The sequence below is a fragment of the Chrysemys picta genome, chromosome 6, assembly GCF_011386835.1.
Source record: "Chrysemys picta bellii isolate R12L10 chromosome 6, ASM1138683v2, whole genome shotgun sequence".
Lineage (NCBI taxonomy): Eukaryota > Metazoa > Chordata > Testudines > Emydidae > Chrysemys > Chrysemys picta.
Genome location: NC_088796.1, coordinates 88,920,861 through 88,938,971, shown reverse-complemented (window position 1 = coordinate 88,938,971; position 18,111 = coordinate 88,920,861). Strand labels below are relative to the sequence as shown.

At 41.7% G+C, this 18,111-nt stretch overlaps 1 protein-coding gene across 5 annotated transcripts in view; it reads left to right on the top strand.

Annotated features, from left to right (window-relative positions):
* LOC101953356 (iron-sulfur cluster assembly 1 homolog, mitochondrial) overlaps positions 1-15,652 on the top strand; it is a 120,349-nt gene extending 104,697 nt beyond the window's left edge. For 3 of the 5 annotated variants that reach the window (XR_010602314.1, XR_010602313.1, XR_010602316.1), the window contains 3 exons: positions 8,460-8,667; positions 9,919-10,059; positions 12,123-15,652. Coding sequence is in view for 1 of the 5 variants with exons in the window: in XM_065599423.1 (XP_065455495.1) it covers positions 9,919-9,941 (23 nt within the window). In the remaining 4 variants the exon portion in view is untranslated. Of the gene's footprint in view, positions 1-8,459; positions 8,668-9,918; positions 11,053-12,122 lie in introns of those variants that run through there. The other 2 variants (XR_010602315.1, XM_065599423.1) reach the window with 2 other exon arrangements.
* Positions 15,653-18,111: the final 2,459 nt, after the last annotated feature.

Genomic DNA, 18,111 nt, shown 5'->3' with positions numbered 1-18,111 from the left:
GTCCTGTCCTGTACGGTAATATGAGCAGGTTAACAGAAGACTGGCAGTGGAAAATGCCTATTCTTCTCTTTGATGGTGGGTACTCATATGTTTGACTCATTTTTAGAGAATTATAGTCCAACTAGTTCCTGGAAGATATACGCATCAGATCCTCAGCTGGTAGAAATGAGTGCAGTTCCATTGACTTCAATGGAGCTAAACCTATTTTCCCCAGCTGAGATTCTGGCCCTTAAAGTTTTAAAAGTAACCATGTTACCTGTTTTTAGCTGGTAAAGTGGACCCAAATCTTTCAGTCCTGGGCTTTGAGCCAAACTGCATAGCTTTAGTCTTTCCCACATTCAGCAACAACTTGTGTTTCAATAGTGAAGCCTGGAAACTGTCAAAAACTGCTCTGGAGGTGGATCTGGTCCTTGTCTACAGCAAAGTTACTGACAGATATCTCAGTGCTGTCAACGTGCACGTACACACAAACAGCCAAATGGCTTTAAAGGTTGTAGAAATTTGTATGCATATTTTAATAACAGAAACACACACTTTGAGCCCCATATAATATAAGATGGGGCTCAAAGTGACATATTTTATCACTATTAGCTGCATTTCTCTCAAAACTCACAGACAATCTAACCACCTGGGATGAAAAAAAGCTTTTTATAATAATTTAAATATTTCCTAAAAAAAAGAGGATCAACAAAGTTTAAATTTATCTACTAGAAATGTAGTGTGCACACATAGGCAGTACATATCTTGCCTTAGCCAGGGTTCTGACAGATTTGTCACAGACAACACAGAAGCAGAGCCAGGCATATTGTGAGAATATAGTGAATCAAATTGTGCACTGTTTTAAACCAGCATAAATCCAGAATAATTCCACCACGGTTTCTGTAACTGACAGCAGAATTTGTGTATCATTTTTGTTGTGATCTTCGGCCAGTTATTTAGGCAAAAATGTTCTACGGTTAGGCATATAAATCCATAGCTAGTCCCCCAAAATAAAAATGGCCTGTTTCCCATCCCCACCCCCACCCCCAGAGGTATCAGTGAAACACTCGTGTTTGGTACGATAAAGGGCAGGCACAATGCACCCACTGCCTAGCCATTGTCAAATGTTGTGCATGGTAGAGATGAGTTTCAGCAAGAGATCTGAAGGACAAAATGGTGGCTTTTTGATTTTTATGAGGAGCTCCTCCTGTGCATAAGAGGTATCATGCGAGAAAGAACAAAGGTGCTTGAAGGAAAGTTGGACACAATTTTTTTATTTAAAGAAGTATAACTAAGTCTGAGGCATCACTGATGTCGTTGAGGATCTTAATTAGAACTTAAGTGGTACCTAGGAGACCTGTTGCTGGACCTCTGCACAGGGATGACGTTCACCCACTGAGATGAAACTCCTAAACTCCTTACTCAGTTTTTATTCCAGCCTTATTCATGCAAACATGCACTGAAATCAATTGGCAGTAAAGTCCTGTTCTGCAGAATACCTGCAATGTTATGGCATTTACTTAGTGTTTTGGCATTTATGTAGGTACTTTTATGGCCTTCATCACAGTCTCTGAGCACATAACAATCATTAATGGATTTTATCCTCAGAACACCCATGCGAGATAGGGAAGGATTATCCCCATTTTACAGACAGGGAACTGAAGCACAGGGTAGATTAAGTGATTTACCCAAAGTCACACACTGAATTTGCAGATAAGCTGGGAAATGAACTGTAGAGCAGATTCATTAATCTCTCTCTCTCTCTGCCACTAGATGTGTCAGAACACCACCACCATGCTACAGGTGAAGAGTACACTACATTGGTCAGTGTACATATGCCCTCCCCAACCCAGACATACTCCTTTGGCTGTGGTAGTGTAGGCTGGTTTCCCCCCTGTGTATTCCTAGAGCAGAAGCATCCAAATTACGGTTGCCTCTCATATGGGAATGCTAGAGGAAAATAGCTCTCAGTGAACACTCCCTGCACCCTAAGCATGTATGCTAGTGTAGCCATAATTGGTCCCTCAAGTTTGTGTGTGAATTTAGTGCTCATGAAGGGTACCAAATTGACAGCCCTGGATTGGAGTCCTCTAACGCACTTGCTACTCCTACATTTAGAAGGTCAATTTGAATCACAGTTATGCAAATTGGGTCAAGTGAATTGTGCTTGTGTTGATGACGATATTAAACATTACACATTTTAATAGCAACACTTTGTAACAATGCATCGTGTGTGCTGCATTTTATTTCAGAGGAGAACCAGTTACTGTGTCCCATGACTACTTTTGTGCAATCATCCAGTAATGAATAGATGGCTAAGTCAGTGCCCTCCCTTCAGGTGTAACAGCAGTGTAGCTCCTGCCTTGTGATAGGAGGGCTTTGTTGAGTGGGAAACTATAGTCGTCATCACTCATTGTATATGAGTGCACTTCATGAAACGCCGCATTAATGGAGCATAACATTTTTATGAATAGCGCCCAAAGAATTCTCTGCGTAAACTCAGCTAGTTTAAAAATATTTTTCTCCACTTGTTGAAACTTTTTCTTGTGTTTTGCTTTTGATTACAGCTTTCTCAGCTGCCTCTTTTTATGGTGGAAGGTTGATTTATGGTTACCAGACAGAATGGCAGGCATCCCATGCTAACTGGTAGAAAGAAAACCAGTTTCCAGCCATTTGTTCTGGTTTTCCTCATGCTGCCCTTTGGAGTGTCAGCTTCAGCAGGCTACTCCCACTGACTGTCTTCCCCTCCACTCTGCCCTACGTTTATGGCAGATGATGCCAAGCTTCCAAACCAACGAGTCATTAGTGAAGATCAGTTTCAAATAACAATAGAACCCTACAAAAAGTTAAACTGCATTCTTTTTTCTAAAGGACCCTTATGTTGCTTTCTTTACAAAGGAATATAAAGGATTTGAATCCAGATTCTATGCTATTGGGTGCAGTACAAATACCATCTATAGATTAATAAACAAGATAGGCAGCCCTAACAACAGAATTTTCAACACTTGTGAAATTTTAATATTTCCACTCAAAAATGAGCCTATTTTTACTCAAAGTATTTTCCCCAAAGAATTCATGGATAATTTGACCCTATCTGTGCAAATCATTTGTTATGCCATGGCTCACAAGGTAAAACCTATCCCTTCAGTTAGCTGGCTGATCCGTCACTCTGGACTTCCTTCATTTCTAATTAGATCCCATGAGACCTGAAGAGAAATTGCACACAGTACATGCCATACCACCACACATACATGTTACTCGTCCCAGCAGCACGGTTAGTGAAGCTGGAGTTTCTGGTCAAATTTTCTTGCATAACTGCAGGACTGGAGCTGGGGAACCAGCTGTACTTCCTGTTTGTGTGGTGATCCAGCCTTCACTTGGGTAAGCCCTAAAGGATCTGGATAGTAGTTCTGAAGGAGGGAAGTAACTTTAGAATGCTATATTAACTCATTTCCATTTAACTCATCTGTTGCCAGGTGAAACATTCTTCAGATGCTTTTTTGTTTCTTTGCTTGTTAAAATAACTCAAAACCAGCATATGGGTTTGGTAGGGTGCTGGACTATCACAGGGTTTAAAAGAGAACTAGATACATTCATGGAGGATAGATCCATCAGTGGCTATTAGCCAGGATAGTCAGGGATGGTGTCCCTAGCCTCTGTTTGCCAGAAGCTGGGAATGGGTGACAGGGGATGGATCACTTTCTGATTACCTGTTCTGTTCATTCCCTCTTGTGGCCCTGGCATTGGCCACTGTTGGAAAACAGGATATTGTGCAAGATGGACCTTTGGTCTGATCCAGTATGGCTGTTCTTATGTTCTTAACTTGGCTAGGAAAATTGCTGTGCAAGTGAGGATGGCAGATATTACCAAAAGGGATGGAGAAAGTTTAAAAAAACCCACACTAATGGTGAAATTTTCTGTCCAATGGGCTCAGTTTTAATACTTTGCTTTCCCTAAATGGGCAGAAACAAGAAAAGAATTTTGCTGTTAGTTTCCTTTTTATATGCATTTATTTTAAAGAGCAAGTCACAACAAGTTTCTAGGAGACCTGAAGCTATGAGTATAGCCAGTACTCTGCTCTATCCACGAGACACACACTCTTCCTTGCCAAACCCATATCTGATGTTTGTGAACTCTTTTTAGGAGGGAAAAACATGAGAAACAGCTCTCATCTGTTAGTTCTTAGATTGCCACATTACATTTGATTAAAATCTGAACTCGGCAAAAGTTTAAAGATCTTTTTCTTAAAGAAACAACCCATGCAATGCAAGCCAGGAGCTGTTTTTTACATGGCAAAGAGGCTGTGAAGTTTACTTCTGATTTACAAAGGAAACTTGGATGGTCAATGGGCTGTACACTAGGATCATTTGGGTGGGCTTTAAAGCCGGTTAGGAAAGTAGCGTGTGCCAAATACAGATAGTTCTGCTCCTTTCTCTCAGGCTGTGTTCGAGAGCTAAAGGCTTTCCATGTTATGGTCTGGGTGGGGTTCTAAAGGAGAACTCATAACAGGGCAGTGTAGTTTTATATCAAGGATTGCCTTAAAAATGCAGTAGATCCCTCTGAGATGGCTGCACATTACGACTGTGTGGCAATCTGGAACTGTTGCTCTTTAGCCTAAGGGAGTCTTACATTAAAGCTTCCACAACACTCTGAATTTGCCAAGATTCATGAGTTCTCTGAAGAACTTCAGTGGAAATTTCTTGATCATTTGAGAACTCTCTAGTCTAGAGCACCTTGAGTCTTACTGATATAAGGATACTGAACTCACCAAGACCACCATTCAAGAATCAGCAAAGAAGGCTGGGGCTGTTCTCTTAGTTATAGCTATATACTGTATGCAAGCTTTGTTCTGAGACATGTAGCTTAAGAAAGAATTTATCACATATGGTTAAAAACAAGGAAAATGGATTTCAGATGAGGAGAAGCTGCTGCCTTGCTCAGTGTCAGCTCTACAGATAAGGAGGAAAGAGTGCACAAGAGAAAACTCTACCTATGGTGCTGTGCACATCAATTTTGCACCCGTGTAACTCCTGATTTACACAGGTGTAAATGAGGGGAAAAGCAGGTGCAAGAGCTATAGTATTGCATCTAAGGAGTGAGGGCATGCTGCAGAGACAGTAGACTTTGTGATGGTCGGCAATGCCCAATAATTCTGAATGCTGACTCTGCTGTGCAAAGAGACAGATAACAGAACCAAAGAAGCCTTCTAGTTGTGCTAGCCATGTGTAGAGGGTGGGCCCTGCCCCCTCCTGGCCTACTTTGGAGCAGCTAACACTGACAGCCACGCTAGCCTTGCAGAAATATTGGGCAGATTGTCTGCTTTGCTTAGGGTGACCAGATGAGATGAAGAAAATATCAGGACACTGGGAGGGAGGGGAAGGGGAGGGGGGCAAAAAAAAAAAAGCTGAGTAATCCCAGCGGCGCAAAATATCGGGACAAAAATTGCATCCCGACCAGGGATCGGTCGGGACGCGGAAAAAACAACTCAAAATTGGGACGGTCTCGATTTTATCGGGACGTCTGGTCACCCTAGCTTTGCTGAGTTTATGCTTGAAGTGCGTGTGTGCTGTATGTGAGTGAGTTGGTTATAGTTCCTTGATTCTCAACCCAGCTCCTGAGCATGGTGCAGGCTGGAGCATCCTTCAGATCCTCAAGGACCCTTCTGCCAGCTGAAGATAGCTGGAGCATACCGCTCTCTGGTCTCTCCTCCTCCCTGCCCTTGACACACACCCCGCATCAGAGATTGTGGGTAGAGTAGGGCAGAAGCCGGCTAAGCCAGGTCTATGCCTGCGGGGGACACCTCCCCATACCAGATGAACGTGGCCAACTAGGGAGATGTGGCCAGCCACAGAGTAGGGCAGAAAGTCTGCCTCACTGTGCATAGGGGAGTGCCAGGACTATCTTGTACCCACATGCTAGAGGCAGCACACATGCCTGCCCATTCTGTGCTCCCTTCCCATATGCTGTTGTTGCACTGTACTGTGCTGGTAACATTAAGCCTATGGGAGGAGCCACAAGTGGTTTCTTCATGCTCTTTCATTATGTGGCTGATAGTGCAGGACAGTCAGAGCTCATGGAAAATAGATGAGATTGATGAGGGGAAAATGCCTTTTCAGGTGTCTGACTCCTCCTTTGTGCTGTTTACAACACTACCCCTCCCCTCAGGCAGAGAAGGCCCTAAGGCAGCAGGGTCACTATGATTTCACTGTATAGGGGTAAGCTAGAGAAAAGTTGTGCCAAGGGACTCTGTACCTACTGTTTGCACATTATCTTGTCTTCCTTTGAATAGCCTCTCACCTGTGCTGAGTGGAATGGGAGTTTAGTGTGGGATGAGGGGTAGCCAGGGGATTTGGAGGCCTAACCCTGGTATATATAGACCAACATACTATTACGTCCCATGAACTGAAAGGAAGGATGGTCCCATGGGGCGGGCACTCACCTGGGACTCAGAACCTTTAGGTTCAATTCACTGCTTTGCCAAGGTCTTCCTTTAATCCCAGTCAAAGCACTTAATTGTTCTGTCCCTCAGTCCCCAATCATTAAAATGGGGATAATAGTATTTCCCTACCTCATGGGGTATTGAGAGATGCACACGTATTATAGCAAGAGGGGCCAGAGAAGTACCCTAGATAGATAGAACTGTAGTACTGGCTTGTAGCGATGCGGGACTCACCCCTGCTGGTCTCTTCCAGGAATTAGCTCTGCCAGCCTTGGAGCGCCATCTGCAGGCCAGTGTCCCACTGCCGTTTGGCCCCCCCGTGTCCCTCCCTGGACTCCAGTGCCCTATTATTTGGGGGTGCTGCCCCCTGGCCATATACCCCTTCAGTCTCAGGGTCTTCCCTCCCCAGGGAACCCCACCCCCCTATTCCCACCTCACCTCAGTCGTAGGCTACTGCCAGTCACCAACTAGTCCCCACTCCCTGGGGCAGACTGCAGTATAAGCCACTTATCACAGGCAAGGGGGTTTTGGACCTGCTGCCTTTCTCTGCAACTCAGTACCTCTATGGGGCCTTGGACAAGGCCCTGCAGCCTGGGGAGTTGCCAGCCTGGAGCTCCCCAACCCTGCCTCACTCTAGATACCCTGAGCTTCCCAGCAGCCAGGCCCCTCTCCCTCTGAAAGCAGAGAGAGACTGACTGCTCCAGGTCCACTGCCCTCCTATAAGTGGCAGCTGCAGCCTGATTGGGGCATGGCCCACCTGCAGCTACTTCCCCAATCAGCCCAGGTTTTCCCCTACCACAGCCCTCTCCCAGGGCTGTTTTAAGCCCTTCAGGGCAGGAATGGGGTTACTGCCCCACTACATGGCTGCACAGATGCCCAACACCAAGAGGATTGTGGGGGAAGTATTCTATTTAGATATAACACATGTTTATTGTACATGTGTGTATATGTGTAGGAGTATGCTCTTGTGTTTAGAGAATGAGAACAGGGACACAGAGAGTGCTTGTATAGTATTTGTATATAAGATATGTATATACAGAGAGCCCTAGAGGTCTGAGCATAGGGTTGGAAGGTTCTGAGTGCTATGCACTGGTTCTACTGTTGATTTGCTGTATGGCCTTGGGCAACACACAATCTCTCTACCTCTTTTTCTCTACCTGTGAAATGGGGATATTAAAATGTCCTGAGCTGTCTCTAAGCAGTGTGGTGAGAGTTAATGTCTGTAAAGGTGAAGAACATAGCAGCAGATGACAGCAAGAAGGAGAAAGAACAGGAAGAAAAGGAACAAGAGGGAGGGAAATGAGTAAAAAAGAATGATTGAATGAGGGAAAGAAAAGGGAGTTAATGATGGGAGGAGCAACACAATCTCTTGGGATCAATGCACTTCTGCAGTGAGCTTTGTGCCTCCCTTTATTAAAGGGATAACAGGGTAAAGTTCAGCACCTGGTGCTGGGTTGGACATCCTTAATGGCTGCCCTTAGTCTCCCTGCTGCCATGGTCTGTAGAGGGCTTGCAGCAGTAGGGAATCACCAGTAGAGAATCACAGCTACAGCCATACTTTCTATTGCCCCCAACGTGCCTCCTCTCTCTCCTCTGGCCCACCCCATCCTCTGTATCAGTGGCTTCAGAGGAGGAAACCCAGAGCTGGCCTTTGGGCTGCCCTTACACCTGCCTTATGGCCCCTGTGTGCTGTCAGAGCCAGCACAAAGGAGCAGAGGCAACAGTGAATCTGTCCATGGTCCCTAAAACACAGGAGGGATTTTTTTAGTTGTTTTTTTTTTAATAACATGTTACATTGTAGATTTAGTCAGCAAGCTCTCTGGGGCAGGATGGGTCTTTATGCTTGTGTCCCCTAGTCAGCATGACACAAATACAAATACCACTAGCAATTCACAAAGATCTGGTGGAGGGGGAAGCTTTTGCTGAGCTCCTTTGTCATTCCACTTCTGCTTCTCATTTTCCTGCTTTTTATTTTTGTATCTCCATCTGTCTCCTGCTTGTTCTTTTCATCTTCATCTCTTTCTTTCTCTCGTCTGATTAGGAAGTGGCCCTCAGCAGGTGCCTCTCATACTTTTTGGCTCTTGAGCTAAAATCTTTGGCCAGCCCTGACTGTGCGAGGGAACTCATTCAGTGAATCAGAGGCCATAGGATTGGTTTCCCGTTCAACCTTTCGGATCCTAGGGCTTATGAAGAATAACACCAAGCACTGCCTTTGGGAAGCCTTCTTGCAAGCTGAAAGTGAAAGAAAGGTAATAATTACATTTAAACAATCAACCAAAGCAAATCTCACCTTTGGGTTTGTATATTTATAGTGAAGCAATAATTACAAGGCGCTTGTGTTGCAGCATTGTGTTTGCTTTGAAAAACAGATTGCCCTTGCTCTCCACTGGATGCATAATTGGATCTCCTGAATTAAAGTAGTGATGCAGTAAAAGTTTATTTATCCAGGGCTCATTAAAAGAAAAACTGAATGGAATGAGAAAACTCCCACTTAGGGGATGGGATTAAATACTCATAGGGTATCCCTCCCCCATGCTCTTTCAAGCTTTTTTGTTTCTCAATCTGCTTGCAAAGAAAAAGTAAATTGCCAGAAGTGAGATTAGTAGGGGATATTGTTCTAAGGACAATAGGTCTTGCTGGACGGGTATGAGATCTCTGCTTCAAAAACACTACCAGACCTGGAGGTGTGTGAGCTCTTAATTGCCTACCTCTGATAAATTGGCAGTAAAAAAAAAAAAATCTCATTCAGCATTGCATTAGCCTGGATCAAGTCCACCTGCTAATCAGAGTTTAATGAGGAGACTGCTAGCCCTAACATATTCAAAATGTTCAAAATTGCCCTGGCCTCATGTTTGTGTGGTTAGCATTTCCTTTCCCCTATCACCCCAGTATACAGTCCTACAAAGAGAAACACACATCCTGAGAGAAATTAATTAAGTTTGGGCCAGGCACTGTGGGTCATTGGAAGGGAGAGTGGGAGATGATGAACGTCCTCCTTAGAAGAAGTGAAAATGTAGGGCTATGCGTTATATGATTATAATTCATTCCCCTGGCATCCAGATGGTTCACACTCAGTCACTGGGGTAAAAGCCCTTCACTGCTCAAAAGCAAATCAGATCTTTAGAGAGATCAGACAAATTGCAGGATTTTCAACACTTTATCAAATGTAAGTCTTATTCTGCTGTTTTTCAGACTCTACAGGAGTCACATAGAAGTGTTCAGAAATCATGAATGAGGCCTCTGAACATGATTGGTATTTTGTATTATTTGTATTACCATCATTCTTAGGAGCCCCAGTCACGGATCAGGACCCCATCATGCTAGGTGCTGTAAAACACAGACAATTGGCACGCCAAACAGTTGATAACATACAATCATGAGACTGTTTATCTTCTGATTTGCCTTCTGGTTTTTGAGCCTTTAGGGTTCATAATCTTAAATTTTTCTCTGAAACCAAAAGGGCTAGAAATTTACTTTTGTTTTTGCTTTTGTTTTTGTAGTGAAAGCTGAGATTCTCACATAATCACTTGACCTCCAGGAGCTGAGTCTTTAAGAGAAACAACAAATATTGTGACACTAGCAATAAAATCATGAAAGCTGGTAATACTGAAGTCAATGGAGTTACATCAGGAAAAAGTCATGTGAGTCAGAGCACAATCAGGCCCTCTGTGTACAAAATGTTTTAAAAAACTGACAGTGTCTAGCACTGATGTGAAATATTAGGTGCCCATTCTCCATTTCCCTTTATGCTGTTCCAAACTGTTGAAGGTTCACTCAGCTCTTCAAGATCTCAGGGAAATTTGCTATCTCTGCCACAAAGCTTTCTGTTCAGAAAGAATATTTTCATGACTTCTGCTGGTATGTGTCCTTGCTAAATACCTATTGGTTTTAGTGTAAGTAATATAATGAGGCAAGAAATGATTCATTTAAGGTTGGAACTAAATATAAAACTTAAACTAAACTCAGTTGATTCCAGGCTACTCACCCTTAAAACTCATGTCTTCTATTATGTAAATTATATCACATTTCAAGTGCCATTTTTGTAATGGCATCATTCAGAAGAATCAACCTAATCAGCCCTGTATAAAAAAAATTACTTCCCTCCCAACTAGAGATGTAATACCAGTTTTGTACAGTCCCAAGAATTTATTGAATCAGAGCACTAATACTTGACACTGGAGCAAGCAATGTCTGTATTGAATATGTAAAAAGTATTTGATTGGAGAAGAATTGCTCAGTGTTTTTTTCAACTAAACACTAATATTCCGCTTTGCCTGAGTTTTAGAGCTGTTTATGAAATTATGTTTTTCCTGGAAAATGTTTTGATAAAACCATTTTTTAAAAATTTCCTCAAGTTTTTTTTGTGGGGGAGGGGACGAGGGGATGAGGAGGCACGGTTCATAAAAAAGAAACCTCCAAAAGGTAACATTTTGATAAAAATGTTTTTAAATTAAAATTAACTCTTAGTCAAAAAACCATTTTCCTTCAAAAATATTTCTATAGAAAATTTTCTTCCAACTCTACTGAATATTGCACATGAATTGTATTAGCCAAGCTTCCTGTGTTATTTCATAAAGACACATTTATTAAAGAAAAAAAATTACAGACAATAAAAAGCCTTTTGCACAGCCCAAGTTCCAACTTTGTCTCCCTTCTTTACCAGCAACCACATTCTTTCTGGACCACTATACAGTATAGATAGTAATATACTGCAAGTAAATGTATTATTACAGTTAGGAGCATAGATGGGATTTTTTAAAAACAGTACATAGTTCATGTGCCATTGAGAAGCACTGATTCTCTCAGCAGAGACTAAAATTATCAAAGTTCTATGCCCATGCAGCAACAGAGATACAAAATGTTCCGACCTCTGCTTTGGTTGAACTACAGAAGTGCCTCATTGGAACTCCCAAAACAGCTGTGCATCATGGGAGGAAATGTAGAATGGCCAATGATCCCAACCCAAAGAGGAAAATGGGGGAATGAGGCACCCAAACTGCAACTCCCATGAGACACCAAGGCAGCTCAGATGGATGTTGAAAACATTTCATTTTGATGGAAAATGATGAAACAAGATGTTTGCCATTTCATAATCAAAATATTTCTGAACATTCCATTTAGCAAAAACAATTTGTTTGCCTTAATTCAGGACAAAAACAAATGCCAGATTATCAGAATTTCCCGGAGGACAGAAATTCTGATTTTTAACCAGATCAGCTTCTGATAGCAAACCAAATGTAAAGTTATTCAAGATGATTTGAATCTCAAAAAAGCTTTGGCTTATATTTGAGTTGTGCATGAAGACTCAAGACGGTTCTTATTTTATCCAAACTACAAGAGAAAGTTTGCCAATGACTTTGGAAGTCCTTTACAAGATAGAGAGTCCCTTTGTTCTCAAGTGTTCTGCCAGAATAATGAATTTATAATAATCTGCCAGAAGCTTTAAGGTGCAGTCATAAAATAAGATTTATAGGACAACCTATTTAGGCAGAGCAAGGTCACAATGAAACCCAGTGCTTGCCCTCTGTCTATAAAACACTAATAATGTATAGAAGAACAGTGTGTAGATTCAGATCTTGTTACTTTGGTGTAAATACAGCTCTAGGATTCTCAGACATGAACTTCTGCTTTGAATGCTGAAAACTCTAGGTAACTAGTAGAAAACACTCACAGCCCCAAGTGATTTCTTCTTCTGTTTCTGCAGTTACTGAATGTATCTGGAGTCAACTACATACAAAAGAGATTAGAGTGATTAGAGGACCAAGAAAGAAAAACCATCACCAGAAGATAGAGGACTTAATTGTCTTCTAACACCAATTGTATGAATCAGAAGTAACTCCACAGATGCTAATGGGCCAGATTCTGTTTCCCACTATGGCCCCTTTATGTCACTTCTGTAGTGCAAAGAGGCTATAAAGAGGTCAGAATGGTATTGTGGTGAATGCTGGGAGAATGGCTGAGGATAACTGAGGTGGTGTATCAGCATAGGAAGGGGAGTGGCTGGAGCACACTGTGCTCTGGCTATTCTGGGCTGCAAAGCAGCTCACAGTCGGCCATGCAAAGCTGCTGTAAATTAAAGCAGCCACTGGGCTGCTCTAACTCATTCTGGGGTCAAACTGGAGCCCAGAGCACCCCCCCGAATATGGAAGGTACAGCCCCAACTGGCATTCCCCTTCCTGGGCTGCTAATTCAATGCTGCACCCCATGAGCACAGCACAAACTATGGCCCACTGCAGTTACACTTCTGTAAAACTGGTGTGAGAGGAGACTGAGAGCCACAATCTATGATAGCCTGAGAAATATCAAACAAATGTACAATATGCCTAAAGGAAAAGCAGAACGAATGCTTTGAGAAGTTTCCTAAACAGAAGTGCTTTTTACCCTACCATTCAAATGACCATGTAAGGGCCTGTGGTGCAAGGATGAAACAATATTTTTAATAGGGAAACAAAGTTCAGAACTTTTTCAAACCTCAAAAAAAGGTTTCGCTCATTTCAAGTTTTGGGTGAAGATTTGGGTCAAGTTTCAGGGTGGTTTCTCGACCCCTAATTACTATTATTAACACTCCTAAATGTACTCTTTAGAAAATCCTTCTGCTAAGGAGGGCTTGAGTGAGCTAATGAGTATGAGAGAGAAAAGAAGGTCCCTGTTTGCATTTTAAATACTTCAGCTCACTAATTGGGGACCAGAGTAGAATTCTTCTGTTGGAATGGGTAGAGTTCAGGGAGAGGTGGGAGCAAGAACAATATTTTTTAGACCTGTCACTTTAAAATATACCCACTGCTGCTTTGACATGGCAGCCAATGTATTTTAAAGTAACAATAAGTAACTCTATCCTCCCTTTAGGCTCTTGCGGGGTTTATTTGTTTTTAAAAAATGAGCCAGGCAGGTTTTTCCAAGGTCTCACAGCTTTAATGAAGAATAACAATCTCTGATGATCCTGGCAACAGGCATCTTCTATTTCTAAATAAAATTTGAGAGTCAGGACGCCTTGCACCTACAGCTCTGTTATTGTGTAGCCTTCCAGTATTATAATAGCAAATGGACTCCCCACAGATAGTTGTTTCAGTCAGAGAGTCACACTGTCTCCATATTGTTGGTTGGATTTTTGGATGCTGTTTTTGCTATTGCATGCATCAGCTCCACACCTATACACACCCTGATTGTCCTCCTCAGAGGGCTTAGAGCGCCAGTAATTTTATCCAGAAGGTACAGCATGAGGGAGATATTTGATATTTTATTGCTGTAGAAAACTATTTCAGTAATCAGTGCCTGAACTTGGTTGCTATGCACTTCACATTTTTCCTCCCAAGTAAAGAATGAGGTTTTATTTGGCACAAAATACTCTTCTTCATCAAATTCTGTTGGACATTTGAAAGTTGTCATACACTCTAGTGATATCAATTGGTGAGTCTGTGGACGTTGAAATGATTTAGACTCATTCACAACATTAAAGAACTGCAGTTTGACTAAACCCAGAATTTTTAAGGATGCATTTCCAAAGCACAAACAACAAGTATGAGTGACTCTCCATATCCAGAAAAATGTTCTGTTTTCCACAAGCTAAGGAATTTGATAAACTGAAGTGTTTTGCTTTGACTGATATTTTGGCCAATTATTGTTTGTTTTTCAGTTACACAGGGAGAAATCCACTCCTGTGCAGGACTATGCAATGCATAAGGACCACTTATGCCCTATTTTGAGGGCTTAAGTGGGAATTGAGTGGTGTATAGCACGTGTGCTGTCCCTTTGCACAGGGGTGAATGTCACATGCAATAGTCTACATGCACGGTTACAAATTAACCAGGAGGTTTGTTTGTGGAAATAATGTTGTGCACTTAGTAACCCATTTTTGCACTTATGTATATAGCAATACCCTTTTAAACTCTGTTCTTCAACTGGTATAAAAAAATCCACATATAAATGTAGAAAATTTGACTCCACAGAAAAGAATTCCTTAAGACTGATGCAGAGTAATAACACCTAGTAGTGTTGTGTGTATATAACTCCTATTAGTGTTAATGTGTGGATCGATGACAGAACTGATCTTTACTTGAGGGGTGGTGGGAGGATATGCTACTCTTAAGGTGACCAGATGTCCCAATTTTATAGAGACAGTCCCGATTTTGGGGTCTTTTTCTTATACAGGCTCCTATTATCCCACACCCCTTGTCCCAATTTTTCACACTTGCTGTCTGGTCACCCTACCTCCCCTTTCAGTCTTACAGCGGAGGGAAATATCTTCCCCTGTATGAGTGCTGGCCACCTGTTCCAAGACATTAGAGACTGATCCTGTAAAATACTGAGTGGAGGAATGGGAGCTCAGAACATTGCAAAGTGTTTATACCATCTACCACAAGCAGGAGCAATAAAATTGTGTTTAACTGGGGTCAAAGTGGATTGTGCTTTCCATAAGAGCAACTAGGTTCTTGTTAAATTTGAATAGGTAGTCTATTTTTGTTTGTCTGCTAATTAAACATATTTTTAAACAATAGTTCCCCACTAATTTAAGACCAGTCAACTAGATAGAAAGATAGATAGCTTTGATGAGATTTTGGCTCACATGAGACCATGTTGGGGAAACTGAGGCAGGGAATAAAACAACAGTCATCTAATTCTGCAGATATATTTGCTATAGGAGAGTCCTCATAAAAATATTTTGTGCAAAGTAATTCCTGCTTCCTGTCACTGTGTATTTGAATGGAATTATTGAAGCTTTTGACTGGGTCCATTTGTTTTTCAATGTGCACTTGTTAATATATTGTAAATTTACTCTTCATGTCTGGTTACAGTTCCATGATGATTTACCTTGTTGACCTCTCCTCTCCTGGACAGGCATGGCTATCTTTCTCACACAGGGACAAACAGCTGTTTTCAATACCATTTCCAAAAGACAAACCTGAAAGAACTGCAAGGTGCCATCCGTGCACTCTGAACACAGATTTATGAAAAGACTTCTTAAGAAAGAAAGAAAGAAAGAAAATTGGCAGCTCCTTCCACACATGAGCTCTGCAGTTGGCCACTTGGAATGAACTTAAATAGCATCTGAATAGGTCATCTAAATGTATTTTCTCTTTTAAGTAGGTTTAAGCAAAAGCAGATTGCTGTTTCTCTTTCCTTGTTTCCTTGACATCAGAATGTGATGCTGCCTGTCTGAAGGCCAGACACAGAATGAGGTGTATGTGTGGAACATATGGAATTGGTTTCCCTCTCAATGATAAACACATGAATTTCTTCCATAGTCCTGTCACTATTTTAGCAGCTCAGAAATAAGTTGAACACTAGAAGTGAGCCATGAAGTAATACAATTATTGTTCTCAAAATGCATCCTTGGTCCTGCAAACTCTTCAGTGTGTGCATACCTTTATGTGACTGCAATAGCACCACTCACATGAGTAAAGTTAAACACATGCTTCAGTGACTGCAAGAGCAGGGCCTACATATCTTACCATAGCTTGGCAACTTCTCACTTTACTTTTGGGCAGTAATATGTACAGATCAAAATAAATAGTGGTGTGAACATTCACAAGTTCATGGAGAGCACCTAGTGTTTGTTATGGTAGCACCGTGAGGTGCTAATGGAGACTGGGGCTCTGTTGTGCCAGGCACTGTGCAAATAAATTGTACGAGACAGTCCCTGCTCTGAAGAGCAATGTAAATGGACAGACAATAAGTGGGAGCTGAAAGGTTTGTTGAGGGTTGCAGGGCAGCAGCAGAGCCAGGACTAGAACACAACTCTTGGATTCAAGTCCTTTGCACCATCCATTAGACCATGCTTCCTTTCCAAATTTAATCAAGTCTTTACAACAGGTCCCAAGTTTATGCTGGCAATTTGACAGACACAATCATTTGCACTCACAAAGCCAGACTTTGAGAATACAAAAAAAAAAAAAAAAAAAAAAGGGCACAGGTAATAATGTTTGGATATCACCATGTAAGGTGCTACAAGAAAACCCAATAGCTAGATCAGCCTGCAAAAATCTGGTATCTATATAATGTGTGTGGATAAATCCTGTTTTTGTGGGTGCACAAAATCTGCAGGTTCAAAGTTAGAAGTTGAATTATTACCCACTTGGCCCCCATCATACATTCATAGTGACAGCTGCAAGGATGTACAGTATGTCCTGGAAATGCAGGCATTTTGTACCTAAATCTGTGGCTATTTTTCCAGGAAGTATACCTTTTCAGTTAGTGCCATCTGCTTCAGATTTGTTTGGTTCCAGTAAGTACTAAAATTTAGATATAAGGAATGCACCCTTGAAAATGTCCATGCACCTGTTCTTGGGCATTGACGTGTGCAAATACACTAATTACATATTACAGGAATATTTATGACATTTTTGCAGGCAAATGTAGATTTTGGGGGCTCTAAAGTATATATTTGCAAGTTGAAACTAAAATATATAAACCAAGACTCAGAAAGTGCCAAGTACTGCAAACAATCAGAACATCAACAGAAAATCACATTAGAAAGAAGGAAAGAAAGAAAGAAAGAAAGAAAGAAAGAAAGAAAGAAATATGCGTAATAGATTGACTACATCTTTGTAGATGCGGTTTTCAAAAAATGTGACACATCTGTTTGGGAAATGAAATATGTCCAAAAAGTGGGGTGGGGAAAAAGGTGAAACTCTGCCAATGAAAAAAAGAAAATTTTGAACTTTCCCACAGAAATCTTGGTCAACCCGATGCAGAAATGGAGATGTTAAGAACAGAGGATTTATTTGAAGAAGGGAGTCAAGGAAAAGGTTGCCAAACAGAAAAAGTGGCTATGGAATCATTAACACTGCAGGAATCAGGAATGATGGTAACCATTATAATCCAGCAGACCTGGATAAATTTCTGTTTGTTTTGCTTGTGGGAGATAGGGCTTTGACTGATCTGAAGAATGAAATCATCTGTCTTGGAATAGCTACCCCATTGGCAGTGGCAGTGCAAGCTTCCCTATATTGTTCCTCCATTTTTGTTTGACCCCCTAAGGATTTTCCCTCTGTAGGATAATCCTTAAGTGGTATAGCCACCATAACAATTCCCATGCCAACCCCTTTTAGCACCCTAGCATAAGGGATATGGCTGCTAGAAAAGAGGCGTTTCCAGGATGTCTCTCTGCCCTGGCAATCCCTGACTGCCAGACTAACCCTTAAGTGCTGTTGCCAGCCAGCACAAAGTTGAGCAGCCCTCAGGACTGGGGTGTGTGTGTGGGAATGGGACAGGATGCCTTAATGCCACCTTTCCCCAGCTATCCGGAGCTGTGCCAAATGCATCTCAAACCCAATCTCAGTTGCAGCCTATAGGAACTACCATCATACAAATAATAAAATAATAATAAGGGTGTACACAACACTTCCATGGCTCTTGGTTCTATGCTCTAACTAATAGGTATTGACAGAAAGCTGAATGCCATAACAAATCTCTGACATTGGCAATTTGGGCATCCTGTTGTTACTTTCACTTGTGGGGATTTTATAGACATTCCAGCGAAAAACCCCACCTGCTGTGGAGTTGCTTTCTTCCTTCAGAGATCCACAGTCTGGCTCCTTCCTTTGATTGAATTACTAAGCTTCGAAGACAAAATGCACAAGGAGAGTATACAGATCCAGGAATCCTAGTGACAAAGAAAACAAGTTAGGAGTAATACTTGGAAGAACTTAAGCATGTTTAAGAACATAGTCGTTTTTAATTTCCTTCCTAAATTG